The sequence below is a fragment of the Phalacrocorax aristotelis genome, chromosome Z (assembly GCF_949628215.1).
Source record: "Phalacrocorax aristotelis chromosome Z, bGulAri2.1, whole genome shotgun sequence".
NCBI lineage: Eukaryota > Metazoa > Chordata > Aves > Suliformes > Phalacrocoracidae > Phalacrocorax > Phalacrocorax aristotelis.
The window spans coordinates 37,816,059-37,835,382 of NC_134311.1; the positions used below are offsets into that span (position 1 = coordinate 37,816,059).

A 19,324-nucleotide genomic window follows, 5' to 3' on the forward strand; every position below is an offset into this window, starting at 1 on the left:
CGAAAATAATGAAATAACCACAGGCTAATGGTGTTATAAAGGAGGACAGCTTATTTGCTCCACTGCATCCAACTCTTAGAATTTTAACTAAGATCCGTAGGGGCTTTAATAGGACTACTGAGTAGTTTGTATCTAGAGAAATACAAAATGTTTAGGCTTATCTTCCACACACTGGCTGTCTGATTACTCATTTAGGCATATTACTATAGTTTCTAAGAATTTAATTTTTGGTGTTTTTTTTTGACTGATACTTTTACATTTCTATCTGCCTTGATTTTCATTACTGTTCCTTAACTTGTGGTTTTTAGTAAAGAAAGACTTCAGTGTTCTAGAAAAAACTGAGTAAAAGTACTATTTTGTAACGCTTCTCTACTTTTGTTCTTCTCAGAGTGACCCAACTTTCCTCCTTTCTCTCTCACCATTTCTGACCAGACAAAATGCATTAATTGTCTAATTAATGTTTTTCCTTTGAACAGGTATTTCTCCTACTTCATCCTTGCTTTCTTTCCTTCACACGCGAATCTTCTCTTGCTTTTCCTTTCCCTGCCCCTGCTGTAAACCCCTCACTTCTTTCATTTGAATCTTTACTGTTGACTCTTTGTACAGATCAATTTGCCTGAGTAGTTGTCTTTTTTTTTTAAGATGATTTTGCTCCAAATACTATAGAAAATCACGCTCGGGAACATATAAGACAAAACTTGGAAAACTTCATTAGACAGGATTTCCCAGGTAATTAGGCAGTTCTAGCTTTATATTTATACTTTGGTGTGTTCATATTTGAGTGTTGCTCAGCATTGCTATACTTCATTACATTAATTTCTGTTTTAAGTCTCTTAGGCTTTGGTTTAACTCTTTTTTGACTTAGTCGTATATACAACACATTAATAGGCAGGAACAATGGCAAGTTAAGAAGAAAACAATCGAAGTGGTAGTGGAACAGCCTTACTCATCAGCAAGACTAGTATCTGCTCTTACAAACAACAAGCTTTTTGTAGTCTTTCGTACTGAAACTTACTGGGTTTGGAATATTTTAAAATACAGGCACAACATCTGACCTATCTGCAGAACTATGAATATTTTCTTGTTCATTTCTGGAGTTCTTACCTGTAACACCTGGACTTCAGTTGCTAGTCTTTTAAAACTGCCAAAAGATTTTTTTTGGCTGGAGCCTGGTATGTGGACAGATAAATCACTTATCCTGAGAATCTGTGTAGAGCATTCTTACATTTTTTTTCAGATTTCATCTTGGACCTGCATGCTGGATTAATTATTGGAAAACCTAAATTGTTTCTGGGTCTGTCAGTCTGCTCATTTGAATCAATAAAAGTAGAGATTCTTTTCTCATTAGCAAAGGTGATAAGAAAATAAGCTTTGATGCAATATAGAAAGTAATGTTTTTCATGCCTGTATTAAAAGACATGCAGTGGTTTGAAGCTATACACAGTTCGAGATTCTGTGTCGTTATGTGGTTATAACCCATCCCATCTCTTACAGGAACCAAGCTAAATTTGTTTGGCTCCTCAAAAAATGGCTTTGGCTTCAAACAAAGTGACCTTGATATCTGTATGACGATGGATGGGCTGGAAACTGCTGAGGTAGTTTGAAGATTTTGGTGTGGGTGGTTTTTTTTTAATAGAAGCAAAAAATTTTGGTTATATTGTTTATATAGTGTAACAAACTTATTATTTTATAAAAGCTTTTCAGATTAAAAGAAAATGTAAATTGATGCCACAAAGGCAGATTATTTTAGGTAGATTTGCTGTTGGTCTCTGTATGAGTTTAAGAACTACTCTCAGTAGTCAGTTTTCTTCTGAATTCTGCACTACCATTACTTGTAGCATTAGCTGTGCAGATAAATAATGTGCTTTGTAGCATAAACATCTACAATGGGAGACAGTGGAAAAGGACATCAATCTCCTTTCACGCCCAATATAAGTTTTTTATAAGCCTATGTTAAGATGCTATTTAGTGTTGATTTTACAAGTGCTATTTTGAAACAATTTCTGGTATTCACGTAATTTTGTATAATATGAAACTCAATTTTACAGCTTTAAGCTTAATAGCAAGTAATAAAGGGTTTGCCTAAAATACTTGTAGCAGATGCAACTTTCAGCTTTTCTTCTTAATGTCTTAGGGACTTGACTGCATCAGAATCATTGAAGATTTAGCAAAAGTTCTCAAGAAACAGTCAGGTAACTTCCTTGAAAATTACAATAAGTGGTTCTGTTTGTGACTTCAGTTACTGTAGTGAGAATGTTCTGGGGCACTGTAGGTGAAAATCAGTAAGACAAACCTATATTGAAGAGCTTAATGTTAGTAAGGGCGAGGTTATATATTGTGAACATTTGGATTTATTTTTGTTTGCACATGTAAGTCTATGAGGTTATAATTTTATAGGACCACATCTGAATTGGACAGGTAGTATGTTTATAACCTATGCATAAGAACAAATGTTAAGTTAAAGCTTGAAGCTTCAAGTTAGTAGTCATGTTGTATTTGTATGTTCAGTGCCTACTAAGTTAATAGTAAAAGGTAGGCTGATACAAGTTTGCAATGGGACTTCTGTTTTTTTTCTACAAGAAATCATCTTTTCATAGTGCTTGTTTTGTTGTATCTCACATGAATTTAATATAACTTGAGTGAACTATCATTCATCTCTTAAGCTTATTTTTCTGTAACATTTAAACTGATTTTTGTTTTACTGGGTGGCTAAATGTGTATTTGTATATATTATACTTAGCAGATTCATCACATTTGAAAAATGCCTAAAATCAGTATTAAAATACAACTGAAATACAATTTTGGTATCAACTAATATTTTATTTTGTAGCCTTTTTACTAGTTTGGAGTTATTTGTAGAGCATTTGATATTGTTACACTTATATTGCAGTCATTTAGTAATTAAACGTTTTATCCTAGGCTTAAGAAATGTCTTGCCTATAACAACTGCTAAAGTCCCGATTGTCAAATTTTTCCATGTCAGAAGTGGTCTTGAAGTAGACATCAGTTTATATAACACTCTGGTAAGGTTATCTCCTCTTCTACTTTTTTTTTTAAACAGAAAAATGTGGGTCTGCTTCTTGAGATTGAAGTAATTGTTTTGTTGAGGTTCAGTAATTAACTGTTTCCAATTACCTATTGCAAGTACCTATTTTTTTATTTGACTGAGTGGAATCAGTTGCACAATTCCAACTTTAGAGTTGTCACTTCCCTAAGAAAATATATTAGTTCTTCAGTAATAATAAGAAATAGTGGGTTTGGTGCTTAATTCTTTCTGTAAATGAGAGACAAAATAATATAACTTCAGCTTTCCTAGACCCCACTTCATGGCTCTTGCTTAGCCTTGAGACCTGGAACAGTGATTTTGAACCCAGCTTGCCTGAGCTGGTACTTGTGGTTGTTTGGTTGTTTTTTTTTTTTTAATTTTAACACAAGTTCTTGGCTAAATATTCTTAAATATTTGCTTTGGTTTGGATTTTCTATTTTTGGATTTTTTTTCAGTGCCTCTGAACTTCAAGCACCAGGTCCTTGAAACGTCAAAGGAAAGCAAGTTTTAGAGCCAAGTATTAAACTTTCTGAAGCTTTTGTATGAGCTCAAGGGGACACTTGAGCAAGATACCTCAACCACTAAGTAAATCTGAAAGTTTTCTTCTTAAAGCTATGCATCCATATTCGTCAGTTGATCGCTCTCATATTTTTTGGGCTTAGATATCTTAGTTCAACAACTTACCTTCTATAATTTTGAAAATGCAGTAGTAGATTATTGCTTCCGTTTCTGACGTACTGTTCTGTGAATGCTGCTTTGTACCACTTCTGCACAGATTAAGGATGGTGGTGGTCAGCTTTTTAACAGAGAAGGTGATAACCTCATTGTTGAATGCTTCCTTTCTCAATAAGTATTCTACTATGCAGGGCTTCACATCTGTATTTCTTGAGAACATAACTTAAGAGTTTTTGTTTTCGTGTTTTCAGCTTATTCCTTATTTCTTCAGAGCTCCTGTCTTTTCTATATGACTTTCTTATTTTTATAGGCCTTGCATAACACAAGACTTCTGTCATCATATGCAGCCATTGATCCTAGAGTAAAGTATCTGTGTTACACAATGAAAGTCTTTACGAAGGTAAGTCTATTTCAGGCATTCTACAAGCAGTAGTGCCTGCAGCAAGAAATTATAACCTTAAAATATAAAAATCATGTTTCTTTTTCTAGATATGTGACATTGGAGATGCATCTCGAGGTAGCCTTTCTTCTTATGCATATACTCTTATGGTGCTTTACTTTCTTCAACAGAGAAATCCACCTGTCATCCCTGTTCTTCAAGAGGTACGGTATATCAAGAAAGAAACAAGTGTCTGTGCATAGTATTGACCAAAAGAAGGTCATTGCTGAATCTGAAAGGCTCTTCTCATGTGCTTAATATTATGCTTTCAGATCTACAAAGAACCAAAAAAGCCTGAAATCTTAGTTGATGGCTGGAACGTTTATTTCTTTGACAAGATAGAGGAGTTGGTGAGTGAATCGGAAAAGTTAATTTGAAATGGTGTTACCTGTAGCTTTGCAAATGAAAAATAATTCCCTTTAAGAACTATTATCCTCAGATATGGTGGTTGATTATAGAAATGGAAGTGGAGTAGCTATTGCTTTGAAAATCCCAATCCCATGCTATAAAGATTTAAGAATATCATTGGTTGTAATTCACCTATGAAAAAAAAATCTGCAAAATCTGAAAAAAATAGATTAAAAATTAATTTAAGATGTTAATGATGATCAATTGCTCTGTGAGTCAGGTTACTGGGTGGAGAACTCCTACAAATACCAGCTACATATCTAGTCTTAGCTGGTTAATCCTGTTGAATAATTTCATATCAAATAGGCAAATAAAGTGAATAACTTCTTTTTTATAACAGGCAAAACTTAATGTTGGAAGTTGTGTTAATTCTCCACTTCTATTGTTAAAATTCTAGAAAGTATTTTAAAATCAATACTGGATTATTAATACCAATTATGAAAGGAAGGGAAGTATTCTGGTGTAACTCAATTGTGTCTCTTCATAAAATAAAATTTATATTGTTTGAGCTTCCAAGTTATGAACATGATTCTGCTTAATGTAAATACTGGAAGTAAAAATATTTCTGTCACTTTCAGTCAGCTGTTTGGCCAGACTGTGGCAAAAACACTGAATCTGTTGGGCAACTGTGGCTGGGACTTCTCCGTTTCTACACAGAAGAATTTGATTTTAAAGAGCATGTCATCTGCATTAGGAGAAAAAATCTGCTTACAACTTTCAAGAAGCAATGGACCTCCAAATACATTGTAATTGAAGGTAAAAGCACATGAAGTACATGAATATGTGGAATTTCTTCAATTTGGTCTTTCCACAAGGCTTATTTATATTTCTATTTCTAGATTATAAATTGTTATTTGCTCATGTTTTGAAATCATTGCAAAATTTCCATTGAGTTTTAGCAGTGCTAAAAATCATTCTTAGAGGTTTATTTCACCTCTACTGAAAAGAAGCTGTAAAACAGACTTCATACTTTTTGTGATGATGGTAACTGTCAGAAAAATGGTTTTAACCAAATCCTTTGGAAAAGAAGTTAGCTGTAGTGCAGTTGAGGTTTTCTCACAAATGCTGAGTTTAGCTGAGTCCGTATTTACATGGCTGATTTAACCCTGTGTATGATTACAGTGTTAAGTAATACCATTGTTTCTGTCAAGAAAATGCAGCAACACATCTTAGAAATGTTCCCTAAACCACTTTCTGGCCCATTTGACTTTCATGGAAAGAATTTCTACTCTCACCCACGCGTTCAACTTACTCTTTTACAATACTTCAGTCAGTTCAGAGCTGGATGTCTGTCATCCTTTGACCATGAAGTTAATTTCTTTTCAATAAATTTGCAAGCAGTTAAATTTCAGTATATTAATTCTGCATCGAGAATAGCTGCCTTGGGTTGTTCATGTGTATGTATACATTGCTGAACTTGTTCTGGACCTGAGTAGTGCCTGTGATGCTTTTTGTACAGACCCCTTTGATTTGAACCACAATCTTGGAGCTGGATTGTCAAGAAAAAGTAAGTGTCCGGTTGACAAATTCGGGTACAAGGTAAAGATCTTGTCTTAGATCTTATTTTACTGGCTTGTTTGATGTTTGGATGATGTTTTCTTTTTTTTTTCCCTTCTGCAGTGACGAATTTTATAATGAAGGCTTTTATCAATGGCAGAAGGGTATTTGGTACCCCTATAAAAATATTTCCTAAAGAATATCCATCAAAAATGGTAAGTTCCTTTTAAGAGCAGAAAGTGCATGCTCTTGGGTTTATAACTTAGCACTTGCAGGAATATGGTTAGACTCTCTTTAAGCTCTCCTCTCTTGAATTTCAACAGTACTCCAAACACCCTTATGGGAGTTATTACTGAGTACTGTTTTCGTGTTGTTTGCATGTAAAATGTGCTGGCATGCAGAATACTAATCAAGTCAGAGCTTCATTGTACAGGCTTACATATTTTAGTTCCTATCAAAACCAGCTCACCATTTCTTGAAACTGCAGTTTTAAAAAGAGCTTGCAGACCTGGTGGTCAGCAGACTCCCTGTAAAGAAAAGGCCAGCGGCCAGCTAATCTTCTCAGGTCTTTCAGGATTCAGCTACACACACAAGGTTTCTTCTTCTCTATGACTCCTAACTGCTATTTAACGGTTGCTTATCTGTCTTGCTTCCCAAGTGTATGGATTTTCTTTTTAAACACATGATTTCTTCTTCAGGAGTACTTTTTTGATCCGGAGGTACTAACAGAAGGAGAATTGGCACCAAATGATAGATGCTGCAGAATTTGTGGTAAAATTGGCCATTTCATGAAAGACTGTCCCATGAGAAGAAAGTGAGTATAGTTTTGGCATGTGTGTGGAACATTTCCTTAGGTTTGTTTAGAAGAAAGGTTAGGATAGTCATGTGAAAGCGAAACTTGTACATGCTGCAGATTATTTGCTTTACTGCTGAAATGAAAAAACCATCAATACCAGTTTTGGCTGTGGTGGGGTGGTGATGGATTTTTTAAATTTTTGGTCTGTGAGTCTTTTCACTTCAAAAGTTAACTTCTGCCAGCATCATCTGTAGTGGTTTTTAACAGAAACTTTTCATAGAAGGTCACAAAACTACTTAGCTGAAGGTAGTAATGATGACTTTGCACTTCTTTATATAAGAAAGCAATAGTCAAAGAGAATCTAAATGCAGAGCCGAATAGCTGTGTTGTGAGAAGCATTTTATATATTTTCTTTTAATAGCTTCTGCTTCTAAAATCCTGCTGTTCCCAGCAAGTCACATTTTTGTCATGTTCACAGAATCACACAATTCACGTCAAGCATTCATTGTTAACATTTGCTCAGTGGTTCTTTTCTTTGCAACTCAGACCCCAGATTTTGTTGTGTTTATATTTTTTGAGATATAATTATTAGGATTTAGGGCTGTATTGCAATGTAATTGTAAAGTTAAATTATTAAATATACGTTTAATCAGTGTAGCACTGTTTGGGAGGAGACTTGAAGAGGTAAGTTAATTCAGTTTATTTAACCCACTGAAGAAAGACATGAAATACATCTATTGTCTCAAGACAGCATGTGGGTTTGGGTTGGTTTGTTGTTTTTTTTAAACCCGGTATATGTACATGTGCTGCAGAGTTCATAGGCCTTTTTTCTGCTCCTGCAGACTAAGACGGCGTCATGATTATGAAGATACCAAAAACCAGAGGTATACAGAAAGCAAGGAGAAGAGAAGCAAAGAGGACAAAGAAACTCAGAATAAAACAACAGAAAAGGAGAGCTCAATCAAGGAGGGAAAGTTGCATCTATGTACACCTCAGAAGAGGAAACCAGCAAGGATAGTAGTGGAAACTGGAAGAGAAAAGAATCCCAGGCAATTAGCAGAGAAGTGGAAGCACCTGGAAGACAGAGACTTAAGAGAAAAACGTTGTTTTATCTGTGGAAGGGAAGGTCATATTAAAAAGGAATGCCCTCAGTATAAAGGAGCTGCAGGTATGAAACGGTTCAAGCTGAGTAGTTTAAACAGAGGTTATGGTTTTGGGTATTTTTAGAGGGTTGACTAACTGGTAAGGTTTTAGCATTTATGTGATGCCACTGAAAGTTATCTTCTTTCTTTTTTTTTTCCTAAAACGTAGTCACATTTAGTCACTTTTCCCTTCATCCTCACCCACCTTTCAGAACTTTGCTGTATCCCAAGAGATTTGACATGGTTTACTTTAGCACGTAAGATGCTTGTAATAGAAAGGGTATGAGTGCCTAATATGTTGAAATAGCTTTGATTGTCATCATTATATGAGACGAGAGTTTGCTACATTTCAGATTACAGCTTCTCTTTCAGAGCATCACAATTGCAGCAAAAGCTAGATTCACAACTCTTCACATCGCCTAATCCAGAATTATTCCATTAAGACCCTATGGTCGCTATGAAATTGTACAGATTGCTCAGATAGAATATTGTGAATGAAATAATGTTCCTGACAGCTTAGCAGTCAGAGGCATGCAGCAATCTCTTATTTTTTATGGAGTCAGTTTGCAACTCTGGCTTAAAAACCCCAAACCCAAAAAACAAAGTGTCGTGGTTCAGCACACAACTGAACACCACGCAGCTGCGTGCTCACTTCCCCCACCCCTGTGGGATGGAGGAGAGAATTGGAAGAGCAAAAGAAAAAAAAAAAAACTTGTGGGTTGAGATAAGAACAGTTTAATAATTATTCATGTTATTATAATAATCATTATTATAATGAAAATATAAAAAGGAAAAGGGGAAAAGGAAAAATAAAAAAAAAGCAACGCAACAGCTCACCATCTGCTGACTGATGCTACCAGTCCCTAAGCCACGCCTGCAGCCTGCTTCCCCCAGCCAGCTCCCCCCAGTTAACATACTGAGCATGACATCACATGATATGGAATATCCCTTTGGCCAGTTTGGATCCGCTCTCCTGGCTTCTTGTGCACCTGGCAGAGCATGGGAAGCTAAAAATGGCCTTGACAAGTCTAAGCACCACCCAGCAACAACTAAAATATTGGTGTGTTATCAACATTATTTTCATACTAAGCGCAGACCACAGCACTACGCCAGCTGCAGTGAGGAAAATTATCTCTGTCCCAGCTAAAACCATGACCGTATCCACCCCTTATTCCATACCATTTATGTCATGCTCAGGTCCCATACATATAGCAACCATAGTAGTGATGACATACAACATTATATAGCAATTAACAGCATACCATTCAGTTCACTGGCTGTTTTCACCCAAAATCAAATCCCACATCACCCACCAAGTGCACCCAGGTCCTTGAGCAAAAGCAATCCCATGAATGGGTTTGCCTTTGCCTGAGGCAGGAAGAACCCAGACTGTTTTCCCCAGCATACTTTTTACGTGCACTACAGGGACTCTATCCCCTTCCACAGTATGTAGGATTTCTGACTGGGCAGGGCCAGCTCGACTGGCAGATCCCCTCGTGTTGACTAATCAGGTGGCTTTTGCTAAATGTGTATCCCAGTGCCTGAATGTCCCACCTGCCATTGCTCTCAGTGTAGTTTTTAGCAGTCCATTGTACCGTTCAATTTTTCCAGAGGCTGGTGCGTGATAGGGGATGTGATACACCCACCCAATGCTGTGCTCTTTGGCCCAGCTGTCTATGAGGTTGTTTTGGAAATGAGTCCCGTTGTCTGACTCAATTCTCTCTGGGGTGCCATGTTGCCACAGGACTTGTTTCTCAAGACCCAGGATAGTGTTCCGGGCAGTGGTGTGGGGCACGGGATATGTTTCCAGCCAGTCGTTGTTTCTACCATTGTAAGCACATGGCGCTTGCCTTGGCGGGTCTGTGATATAGTCAATTTGCCAGGCCTCCCCATATTTATAGTTCAGCCATTGTCCCCCATACCACAGAGGCTTTACCTGCTTCGCTTGCTTGATTGCAGCGCATGTTTCACATTCGTGAATAGCCTGTGCAATAGCATCCATGGTCAAGTTCACCCCTCGATCATGAGCCCATCTCTATGTTGCATCTCTCCCTTGATGGCCTGAGATGTCATGGGCCCACCGAGCTAGAAATAGTTCACCCTTATGTTGCCAGTCCAGATCCACCTCAGCCACTTCAATCTTGGCAGCCTGATCCACCTGCTGGTTGTTTCGATGTCCTTCAGTGGCCTGACTCTTGGTTGTGAGCATCCACGTGACATACCTTTACAACCAGGTTCCCTACCCGGGCAGCAATAACTTGCCACAATGTGACAGCCCAGATGGGTTTGCCTCTGCACTGCCAGTTGCTCTGCTTCCACTGCTGTAACCACTCCACAGGGCATTTGCCACCAGCCAGGAGTCAGTACAGAGATAGAGCACTGGCCACTTTTCCTGTTCAGCAATGCCTAAGGCCAGCTGGATGGCCGTTACCTCTGCAAACTGGCTGGATTCACCTTCTCCTTCAGCAGTTTCTGCTGCGTGTCGTGTAGGACTCCATACAGCAGCCTTCCATCTCCGGTGCTTTCCCACAAGACAGGACCCGTCAGCAAACAGAGCATACTGCTTCTCATATTCTGGCAGCTTGTTATACAGTGGGGCTTCTTCAGCATGTGTCACCTCCTCCTCTGGTGATAATCCAAAGTCTTTCCCTTCTGGCCAGTCCATAATCACTTGCAAGACTTCTGGGTGACTGGGGTTTCCTACTCAAGCCTGCTGGGTGATCAGTGCAACCCATTTACTCCATGTAGCATCAGTTGCATGGAGTGTAGAGGGGACGTTTCCTTTGAACGTCCAGCCCAGCACTGGCAGTCGGGGTGCCAGGGGGAGCTGTGCTTCAGTACCAACCACTTCTGAAGCAGCTCAAACCCCTTCCTATGCTGCCAATATCTCTTTTTCAGTTGGAGTATAGCGGGCTTCGGACCCTCTGTATCCCCGACTCCAAAACCCTAGGGGTCAACCTCGGGTCTCCCCATGTGCTTTCTGCCAGAGGCCATTCTCCCCGGCTGCGGTGTAGAGCACATTTTTTACATCTTGTCCTGCCCACACTGGCCCAAGGGCTACTGCATGAACTATCTCCTGTTTAATCTGTTCAAAGGCTTGTCGTTGCTTAGGGCCCCATTTGAAATCATTCTTCTTCCGGGTCACTTGATAGAGGGGGCTTACAGCCAGACTGTAATCTGGAATATGCATTACCCCAAAACCCACAACATGTAAAAAAGCTTGTGTTTCCTTTATGCAAGTTGGTGGAGACATGGCTGCTATTTTGTTGATCACATCCATTGGGATCTGATGATGTCCATCTTGCCATTTGATTCCTGAGAACTGGATCTCTTGTGCGGGTCCCTTAACTTCACTTTGTTTTATGGCGAAACCAGCCTTCAGAAGGATTTGGGCTATTTTCTTCCCCTTCTCAAAACCTTCTTCCGCTGTGCTGCGCCACACGATGATGCCATCAATGTACTGAAGGTTTTCGGGAGCTTCTCCCTGTTCCAGTGCGTTATGGATCAGTCCATGGCAAATGGTAGGACTGTGTTTCCACCCCTGGGGCAGTCGATTCCAGGTGTGCTGGACACACCTCCAGGTGAAAGCAAACTGTGGCCCACACTCTGCTGCCAGAGGGAATGAGAAGCACGCCTTAGCGATATCAGTTGTGGCATACCACTTAGCTGCCTTTGACTCCAGTTCGTATTGTAGTTCTGGCATGTCTGGCACAGCAGCACTCAATGGTGGAGTGACTTCATTCAGGCCACGATAGTCTGCTGTTAGCATCCACTCTCTGTTAGGTTTCGGCACTGGCCATATGGGACTGTTAAAGGGTGAGTGGGTCTTACTGATCACTCCTTGGCTCTTCAGTTGATGAATGAGCTCATGGATGGGAATCGGGGAGTCTCGGTTGGTGCAATATTGCCGCCGGTGCACTGTTGTGGTGGTGATTGGCACCTGTTGTTCTTTGACCTTCAGCAACCCCACAACAGAAGGGTCCTTTGAGAGGCCAGGCAAGGTAGACAGCTGTTTAATTTCCTCCGTCTCCAAGGCAGCTGCACCAAAAGCCCACCTGTACCCTTTTGTGTCCTTGAAATACCCTCTCCTGAGGTAGTCTATGCCAAGGATGCATGGAGCCTCTGGGCCAGTCACAACGGGGTGCTTCTGCCACTCATTCCTGGGTAGGCTCACTTTGGCCTCCAATACAGTTAGCTCTTGGGATCCCCCTGTCACTCCAGCAATGCTGATGGGTTCTGCCCCTACATAGTTTGATGGCATTAGGGTGCACTGTGCACCAGTATCCAGTAAAGCTTTGTACTCCTGTGGGTCAGATGTGTCAGGCCATCGGATCCACACAGTCAATAAAACCTGGTTATCCCTTTCCTCCACCCAGCTGGAGGCAGGGCCCCTCTAGTCCCGATTGTAGTATTCGCTACTCACTTCTTGTCAATACGAATCACAAGTGTCTCTATTAGGATCAGAAATAAAAATCAGTGCTTCTACTCCTCTGTCTGGGGACCTGCTCACTGGAAACTGGGGCAGCAGGTTTCCTGAAAGTACCTCCCTGAGTGATTGTTCTTCCTTGCAGCTCACGTACCTGTGCCTCTAGGGTCGAGGTAGGTTTTCCATCCCACCTCCTCATGTCCCCTCTGTGGTCACGCAGGTAAAACCACAGGGTGCCCCGTGGTGTGTGTTGCCTCTCTTGGGCAGAGGGACGCTTACTCCTAATGGCTGAGATACTGGTCCGTACTGGTGGGGAGTAGGAGATATCTTCTGTGAGTTGCTGGACCTCCCGGGACAGTTTCTCCACAGCCGAGACGAGGGAGGAAGAGAGATTTGCTTTGTAATCCTGGATTTTATCAATCACATCTGCCACCGTTGGTGCCTCATCATCTCTCCAGGACATTACTGCCAGTGAGTTCCCATGTGTCGATGGTGCGCTCCATACAAGGTTCCACCACATGGGTCGTGTGCCCCGGCCTTCCTCTGGATCTTTGGATGACTGTTCCATCATCCAGGTCACCATAAATCACCTCAAGCACAGCTAGTTCCCTCAAGTACTGGATACGTTTCTCCATGGTCATCCATTTTCCTAGGTAATATGCAATATCTTCCTTGAAGGGGTACCTTTCTCTCACACCGGACAGGTGTTGCCTCCAGAGGCTGAGGGCTTATGTCCCTTTTCCAATTTTTTTGTCAATGCCCCCTTCCCTAGAGAGGGATCCCGGTTGTTTGGCTTCCTTCCCCTCTAATTCCAGACTGCTGGCCCCGTTACCCCAGCATCGGAGCAGCCAGGTGACAATGTGTTCACCGGCACGATGCCAAAATCTTTTTGCATATCTCGCAGCTCACTCAAGGATAGGGATCGGGGTAGTTTCCATTTCATGTATGAGTTTCCATTTCATGTATGAGTTCATGTATCTCTTCCTCCCCCTCTCCTTGTGATGGCCCTGCTTCTTCATCATCTCTTTCTAAACGAGTTGACTTTGTCTTCCAGAATTTCTTCTTGTGTAGAGGGGCGACTGATACTGGCACGGGTTGGTCCTCTGATTCAGCTGCAATGCTTGTCGTGGGGGTTGGAGTGTCCGCAGTGCTTGTCACCAGGGTTGGAGCAGCCACAGGGTCTGTTGTGGGGGTTTGAGAGGCGGTGGTGCTTGTAGCTTCCCTTGTCTTTGTCTGTTTAGATCCAGAGGCCGTCTCTTCCCCTTGGGGGTACTGAATAGTGTTAAACAGGGCTCAGTAGGCATGGGCCAGGCCCCAGCACATGGCAGTGATTTGTGTCTCTCTGGGATTGCCAGGGTGACAACATACTTCCCTCAAATATTCTACTAATTTTTCAGGATTCTGCACTTGTTCCCGGGTGAAGTCCCAGAACACTGGGGGTGCCCTCAGTCTTAAGCGTTTGCCCATACTGTCCCACATACCCTGCCACGCATAGCTATCGAGCCCTGGGGCAGGCCTCCGGATGATATTCTTAAATTGCTTATTAACCTTAGACAGAACTGAAACCATCTGCCAAAGCAATATCAACAGGTGTATCTTAACTACCCAAGGATGTTCAAGAGACTGAGAAGTTGTTGTAATGGAGGAGGAGGCATTATAGAAGAAGGTAGCCAAGGTGCCATTCTGTATTTCCTCCATAAAAAACCTCTCAGAGGAGGAGATAAAATTGCCAGTCGTCTCCATGAGGTGGTACCTGAAGTACAGTAACGGCTCCAGTAGAAACTTCAAATACCAAATAAGACTCAAGGCCAATTTTCTTAATCAGTTGTATCTGGTGGAAGAGGGCATAAGACTCTGCTAACAAAGTCTGGAAGTGGGAGGAAAATGATGCAAATATTTTTATAACTTTCAAGGTATGTAGAAGTGTTCTTAGTTCAAGAGACCACTAGAAGTGTGGGTGGACAGAAAATATTTAAAAATTGAAACATTTTATTCAGCTTCTGACCTTCTGAAGGTCTATGTCAAGTCTAACTTTAACTTTCTGAGTTTCTTTATATTTAACCTTGTCTCGTTGACCACTTCTTTCTACCTTTCCATTTGCCATGATACTGAGTTTGCCAAGGTGAAGGGGAGTTTGCCTGCTTTGTAGTCAGTAACATTGTTGTATTTTATAACATTCATCATATGAGAACCATGCTGAGGCTGTACAGTACATATATCTAAAATCAAGAATTCGGGAGTAGGAGTTTTTGTCCATTATCTGTATTTTGGGAATTACTTTGTCTGAATTTGAAGAGAATTACTATAGGGTGGGCTTCGTCTGTGTTTTGCTTGCTTAGTTCCTGAAGTGTTCTCTCCAGTTGAATAGAGGACTATGAGCACCAGGGCCTGAGAGATAAGACTTTGTCCTTTGCTGTGCTACAAACATTTTGTGAGACTATAGGCGATTCAGTTATCACCGTATCTTCATTCAATCTCTGAAGTTCCCTTTCTCCCTCTGATTCTGGAGGAGGATACAGAGCTTAATTTATTGTAGGTTCCTGACTTAGATCCTTAACTGTGGATGCATCTCACCTCCTTGTGCCAGTTTTCCTCATTGTTATTTTCCTCAGTTTTATAATGTCCTACCTTTTATATTCTATGAAGGTAGACTGCAAATATTATGGTATTTTTATATCTTATCATACCTGAAATGGAAACTAGTTTCAAATTAGCAAATCCTTGTTATATTATGATCTTTTCAGGTGGTTCAAAACCAGAAGTGTGTGGATCCCCTTCTTTACCCAGCACTGCCAAACATGCTGGTAGACTAAATCAGGTAAACACCAAGTCTCCTTTTTCTTAGATCTTTTTCTCTTTAAATGTTCTGAAGTCTGTATAAAGTAACTTTACTTAAGCTTTCAAGGAGAACCTTTCATTTTTTATTGTGGAATGCCATAGTTCAATTTTGTTGGTTCATCAATGTGTATGTGTTGCTTACAGGGAATTCTTATACATGAAGAAAAAAAGAAACAAAAAGGAAAAGTATTTTTGAGTCCCCAGTCAGGTTTGTATATCTTCATTTCAATTCAGAAATTCTGTGTAAAACCATTTGTATTTAACATGCTTTCCCCAACAGTCCTTATGGGACTAATTTGCTGAACACAGCAGCAGTCTGGACAGGTCGCTAGATAATTCTGATGTGAAGCCACATTTTTTTTTTACTGGAAAAGTGTGTATTTTTTTCAGTTTATTTTTGGAAGCAAAACTTAGGCATGTCACTTCCATGCATATTTTCTTTGAAAAATGAAATCCAGTAGATTTATTCTGCAGAAGAATATGGTGGGTTTTTATCAATCTCTATCTTCTCTCCTGTTTTGGCATACACGGGGTTCTGTGTTTCTTCATGGACAACGGGTGGAGCACTTTCTTGTGAGGCTTCCTGAGAATAATTGTCTAGCATTCCACATAATCAGCTAACTTAGGAGAGGCTATCAAATCACACCCTTGGTCTGAGCTGCCAAAATGCAAGGAAGTTAAAATTACATTTACAAGTAGGAGTTAGATGATAACATAAAGGCCTTTATGTACTCTTTCTGGATCAGAGATGTTTGTGTTAGGTGCATGGTTACAAATGCACCTTCTTTACAGTAATTTCACACACTTACTAACAGGTACAATGAAGACTTGAAAAGCAACTGCTTTTTTAAATACCTTTGTGTTTCTAGTACACTTTTGCAAACCTTTGAGCAGCTTGGGTTTTTTCAGTAAAATATATACATCTGTTCTGGGGCACCTGAAGGGGGACCTGAGTAGTCTTTACAAACTTTGGAAAGCTGAACTGCAGTTAAGTATCTCAAATGAAAATTCTCAGCTTTGTTGGGAAGACACAGTATTTCCTGTTTTCACTGCAAGGCTTTTCCAAATCTAAGTTTGGGGATTTTAAACACAAAGTGATTTGTAATTACATGTTTGGTTGAAAAAAAAATGCTAGTTTTCAATTTTTTGTACTTCAATATTTCCTACTGTCCTCCAGCAGGTAATGATCTAAAGTTGATCTGTGTGTGCTTTCATTATAGTTTGACTTAACAGTAATTTTCTCCTGTTTGATTGTTTCAGTTGTATTATGTCTTTTTTAAAAAAAAACAAAAAAACAAAAAAAAACACAAAAACAAACCTTTAAAGTGTGATGCTTTCTTCCTCCCAATCTTAGGCAGCCTTTCCAATAAATACATGACTCAGGGAAAAGCCTCACAGAAGAGGACCCAACAAGAATAATGAGGGATATTAAGCACTGTTTAACTGCAATACAGGCCCTTCATTCATTTAAAAAAAATTTCTTTGGCTAAAGCATCTGGATTCACAGGACAGCAGCACAGACAACCGTCAACTTAATTTTAATGAAATATGGGTGTTTTATTTTAGATTGCTAGTATAAGCAACTGTGGAGTTTAATATGGATCCCTGCTCTTAAATAGATTGTTTGAACATTTTAATAGAAAGCCATGATGTTTTATATTTGTTTACTAGGTAAATCATATAGAAAAGGGCAGGTACTAAAAATGGACCGTTTTCAAGGTTTTGTCGTTCCACCTGAACATTCTGAAATGCACTAAATTGTGTGCAAGCCAAATACATTATATTTTCTTCAAAAATTGATTTTTGAAGGCGCAAATAATATTTATTAATGTTGATTGTTTACTGAATCCTTGTGTAAAAGTGTATGAAATGTTTGTAGACTACTACATTATTTTTTTTCCTGTAGAGAACTGAAAACATAGACACTAGTAAACATACGTAGAACAATCTCTGGACAAACAGTGCCACGGAGATTTCTTGGGTTTTTTTCTGTTCTGTGATTTTTATGGGAGTTCATTTGCTGCTGTGCTTGTGTACAGGAAGAAAGACAGACTAAGAAACAGGTCAGTCCTGTTTGATGCTGCTAAGAATCTTTTTCAAGGCCTTGGGGATACAGACAAAAATGCTTTAAGGAATAGAGGTATTATATTTGGCAACAGGGGGGAAAACATACATACATTTTCATAAAATGTGAAGGGGATCCTTGTACCAGCGAACAATTTAAGTAGTAGTATGAACTTGAGCTTTACTTGAAGTCCTTCCAGAGCTGGTAATGTACCGTCTTATCTTATTCAGGAGAGAATTAGTTACATGGTAAAATTGGAACCACTGTTATTTATGAATTTTAAATAAATTTTTAAAAAAAAACCACATATTACAAATGAGACTTAAGTTTCTGAATTTCTTCTTATGTTGTTTTTGGTATTGCTGACTTAAATGTAGAGGTAATGATAACTTATTAGAATTACCTGGTTTTAGAAATCCTCAACTCCTGTTTTGGTTTTCATCCATCTGTAGCCAGATATCTGTAAACTTCTAGATGTGCAACTTTTGCAAAAAATTCTTTTGTGTTCTTTCCTCAACATATTTTCAAGGAAATACTAGGCAGCAACAAACAGAAAATAATTTCAACTTTGTCTTCTGTAGCATACTTCATCAGAGGAAATTAAGTCAGTTTTTCCCTTGAAAGTAAGTTAATTCTTGTAGCTTTTCATTCATATCCCCCAAAAAAAGAAAGACTGACATGACTTCTGTATGCCTTATTTAGCCCTCTGTTCAGAGCTACTTTTTTTTCCTGCTGGGAATGAAATGTGTAAGCCTCTGAGGGACTATGGAATAATGTCAAAGATAGAAATTCTCTCTTTAAAAAAAAAAATCAGATTTATGCATACTTGCCCTCTTCTGTTTGTGATACTTTGTAGTTCAGCAGTGAAGTTTTCAACTGACATTTCTGAACTCACATCTGAATGAAAACTCATTCTGCAGATCCACCTAAAATAAAACCCCAAACGTGGGTTATATATTACAAGCATTAAATCAGGAACTAATAAATCCTTTGTTTGCCTACACCATAGTCAAAAAGCATAATCATAAGTTACAGAATGATATGTGACACAGAATAAACACAGGTGAGGAGGCATACATATCTGCTGGATTCAGGTGTTGTAAAATTTAGTAAATTGATTGAAAATTAAAATTGAAGAAAGTTTTTCATAACAATTCTTGGCATGTAAGATCCTACTTGCCATATGGGAGTATATTGTCAAGGGAAGCAACTTTCCATATAGAAAGAATAACCCTGAAAGGACACTTTTCTTTTATAGAAAAAGAACGGTATCACAACTAATAGTAATAACCTAAAATAATAGTTTACAACTAAATTCATATTAATAAAATGTAATAACAGATACTAATAAACTAATACTTTAAAAGACTACTTCTGAACCACCTGTGTACTCAGTCCCTCCAATGATACAGTGGGACGCTGAGTAGCACTGTTCATTTGTGCTGCTTTTTTTAATTGGGAAAAAAAGTGCTACTGTCATATTTCACAGGAGTTTCGTATGCTTCTGATGTCCCTGTTTCCAAAGTTGAAAATATCTTGTGTTACAAGTGATTAGTTATCAGTGCTGAAAAAAAGGAGAAGGACAAAATTGTGTTTCAGGTATGCAGCAGTTAACTTCCCATCTTAGGCAATTTAATCTCAATTAGCTTAAACTACTAGATTAACACACATCCATCTCCCCTAATTTAGTTGTTCTCATGAGATCTGTTTCACAGATGTATTTAAAACCAGGTCCCCATCCATTAAAAATCTTATTTTAATGTATTTAATACACAACGAATTCTTCTATAAACCTCATCGCATTTTTATGGAAACTGTAGAAGCCACATGGAAAATTATCTTTGCTAGTAACTTTTTGGGGCCTGAAACAGCTACCTAAATGGAAGCTTGCTAGCAAAGAAAGTATTTTTTTCCCTATACTAACAAAGTCATGGATAGTATTTCTTGTTATTCACTTGAACTGGTTAGATTTTAACACCAACTTTTGGTTTC

The 19,324-nt window shown here is 39.1% G+C and overlaps 1 protein-coding gene across 2 annotated transcripts in view; it reads left to right on the top strand.

Moving 5' to 3' along the window:
- TUT7 (terminal uridylyl transferase 7) overlaps positions 1-18,131 on the top strand; it is a 37,066-nt gene extending 18,935 nt beyond the window's left edge. For both annotated transcript variants that reach the window (XM_075079409.1, XM_075079410.1), the window contains 15 exons: positions 643-729; positions 1,495-1,595; positions 2,135-2,192; positions 2,920-3,023; positions 4,032-4,121; positions 4,211-4,324; positions 4,433-4,510; positions 5,147-5,324; positions 6,028-6,075; positions 6,189-6,280; positions 6,764-6,879; positions 7,704-8,029; positions 15,174-15,247; positions 15,412-15,475; positions 16,622-18,131. In XM_075079409.1, coding sequence (XP_074935510.1) covers positions 643-729; positions 1,495-1,595; positions 2,135-2,192; positions 2,920-3,023; positions 4,032-4,121; positions 4,211-4,324; positions 4,433-4,510; positions 5,147-5,324; positions 6,028-6,075; positions 6,189-6,280; positions 6,764-6,879; positions 7,704-8,029; positions 15,174-15,247; positions 15,412-15,475; positions 16,622-16,686 — 1,595 coding nt within the window. In that variant the 3' untranslated portion in view covers positions 16,687-18,131. The remainder of the gene's footprint in view (positions 1-642; positions 730-1,494; positions 1,596-2,134; positions 2,193-2,919; positions 3,024-4,031; positions 4,122-4,210; positions 4,325-4,432; positions 4,511-5,146; positions 5,325-6,027; positions 6,076-6,188; positions 6,281-6,763; positions 6,880-7,703; positions 8,030-15,173; positions 15,248-15,411; positions 15,476-16,621) is intronic.
- Positions 18,132-19,324: the final 1,193 nt, after the last annotated feature.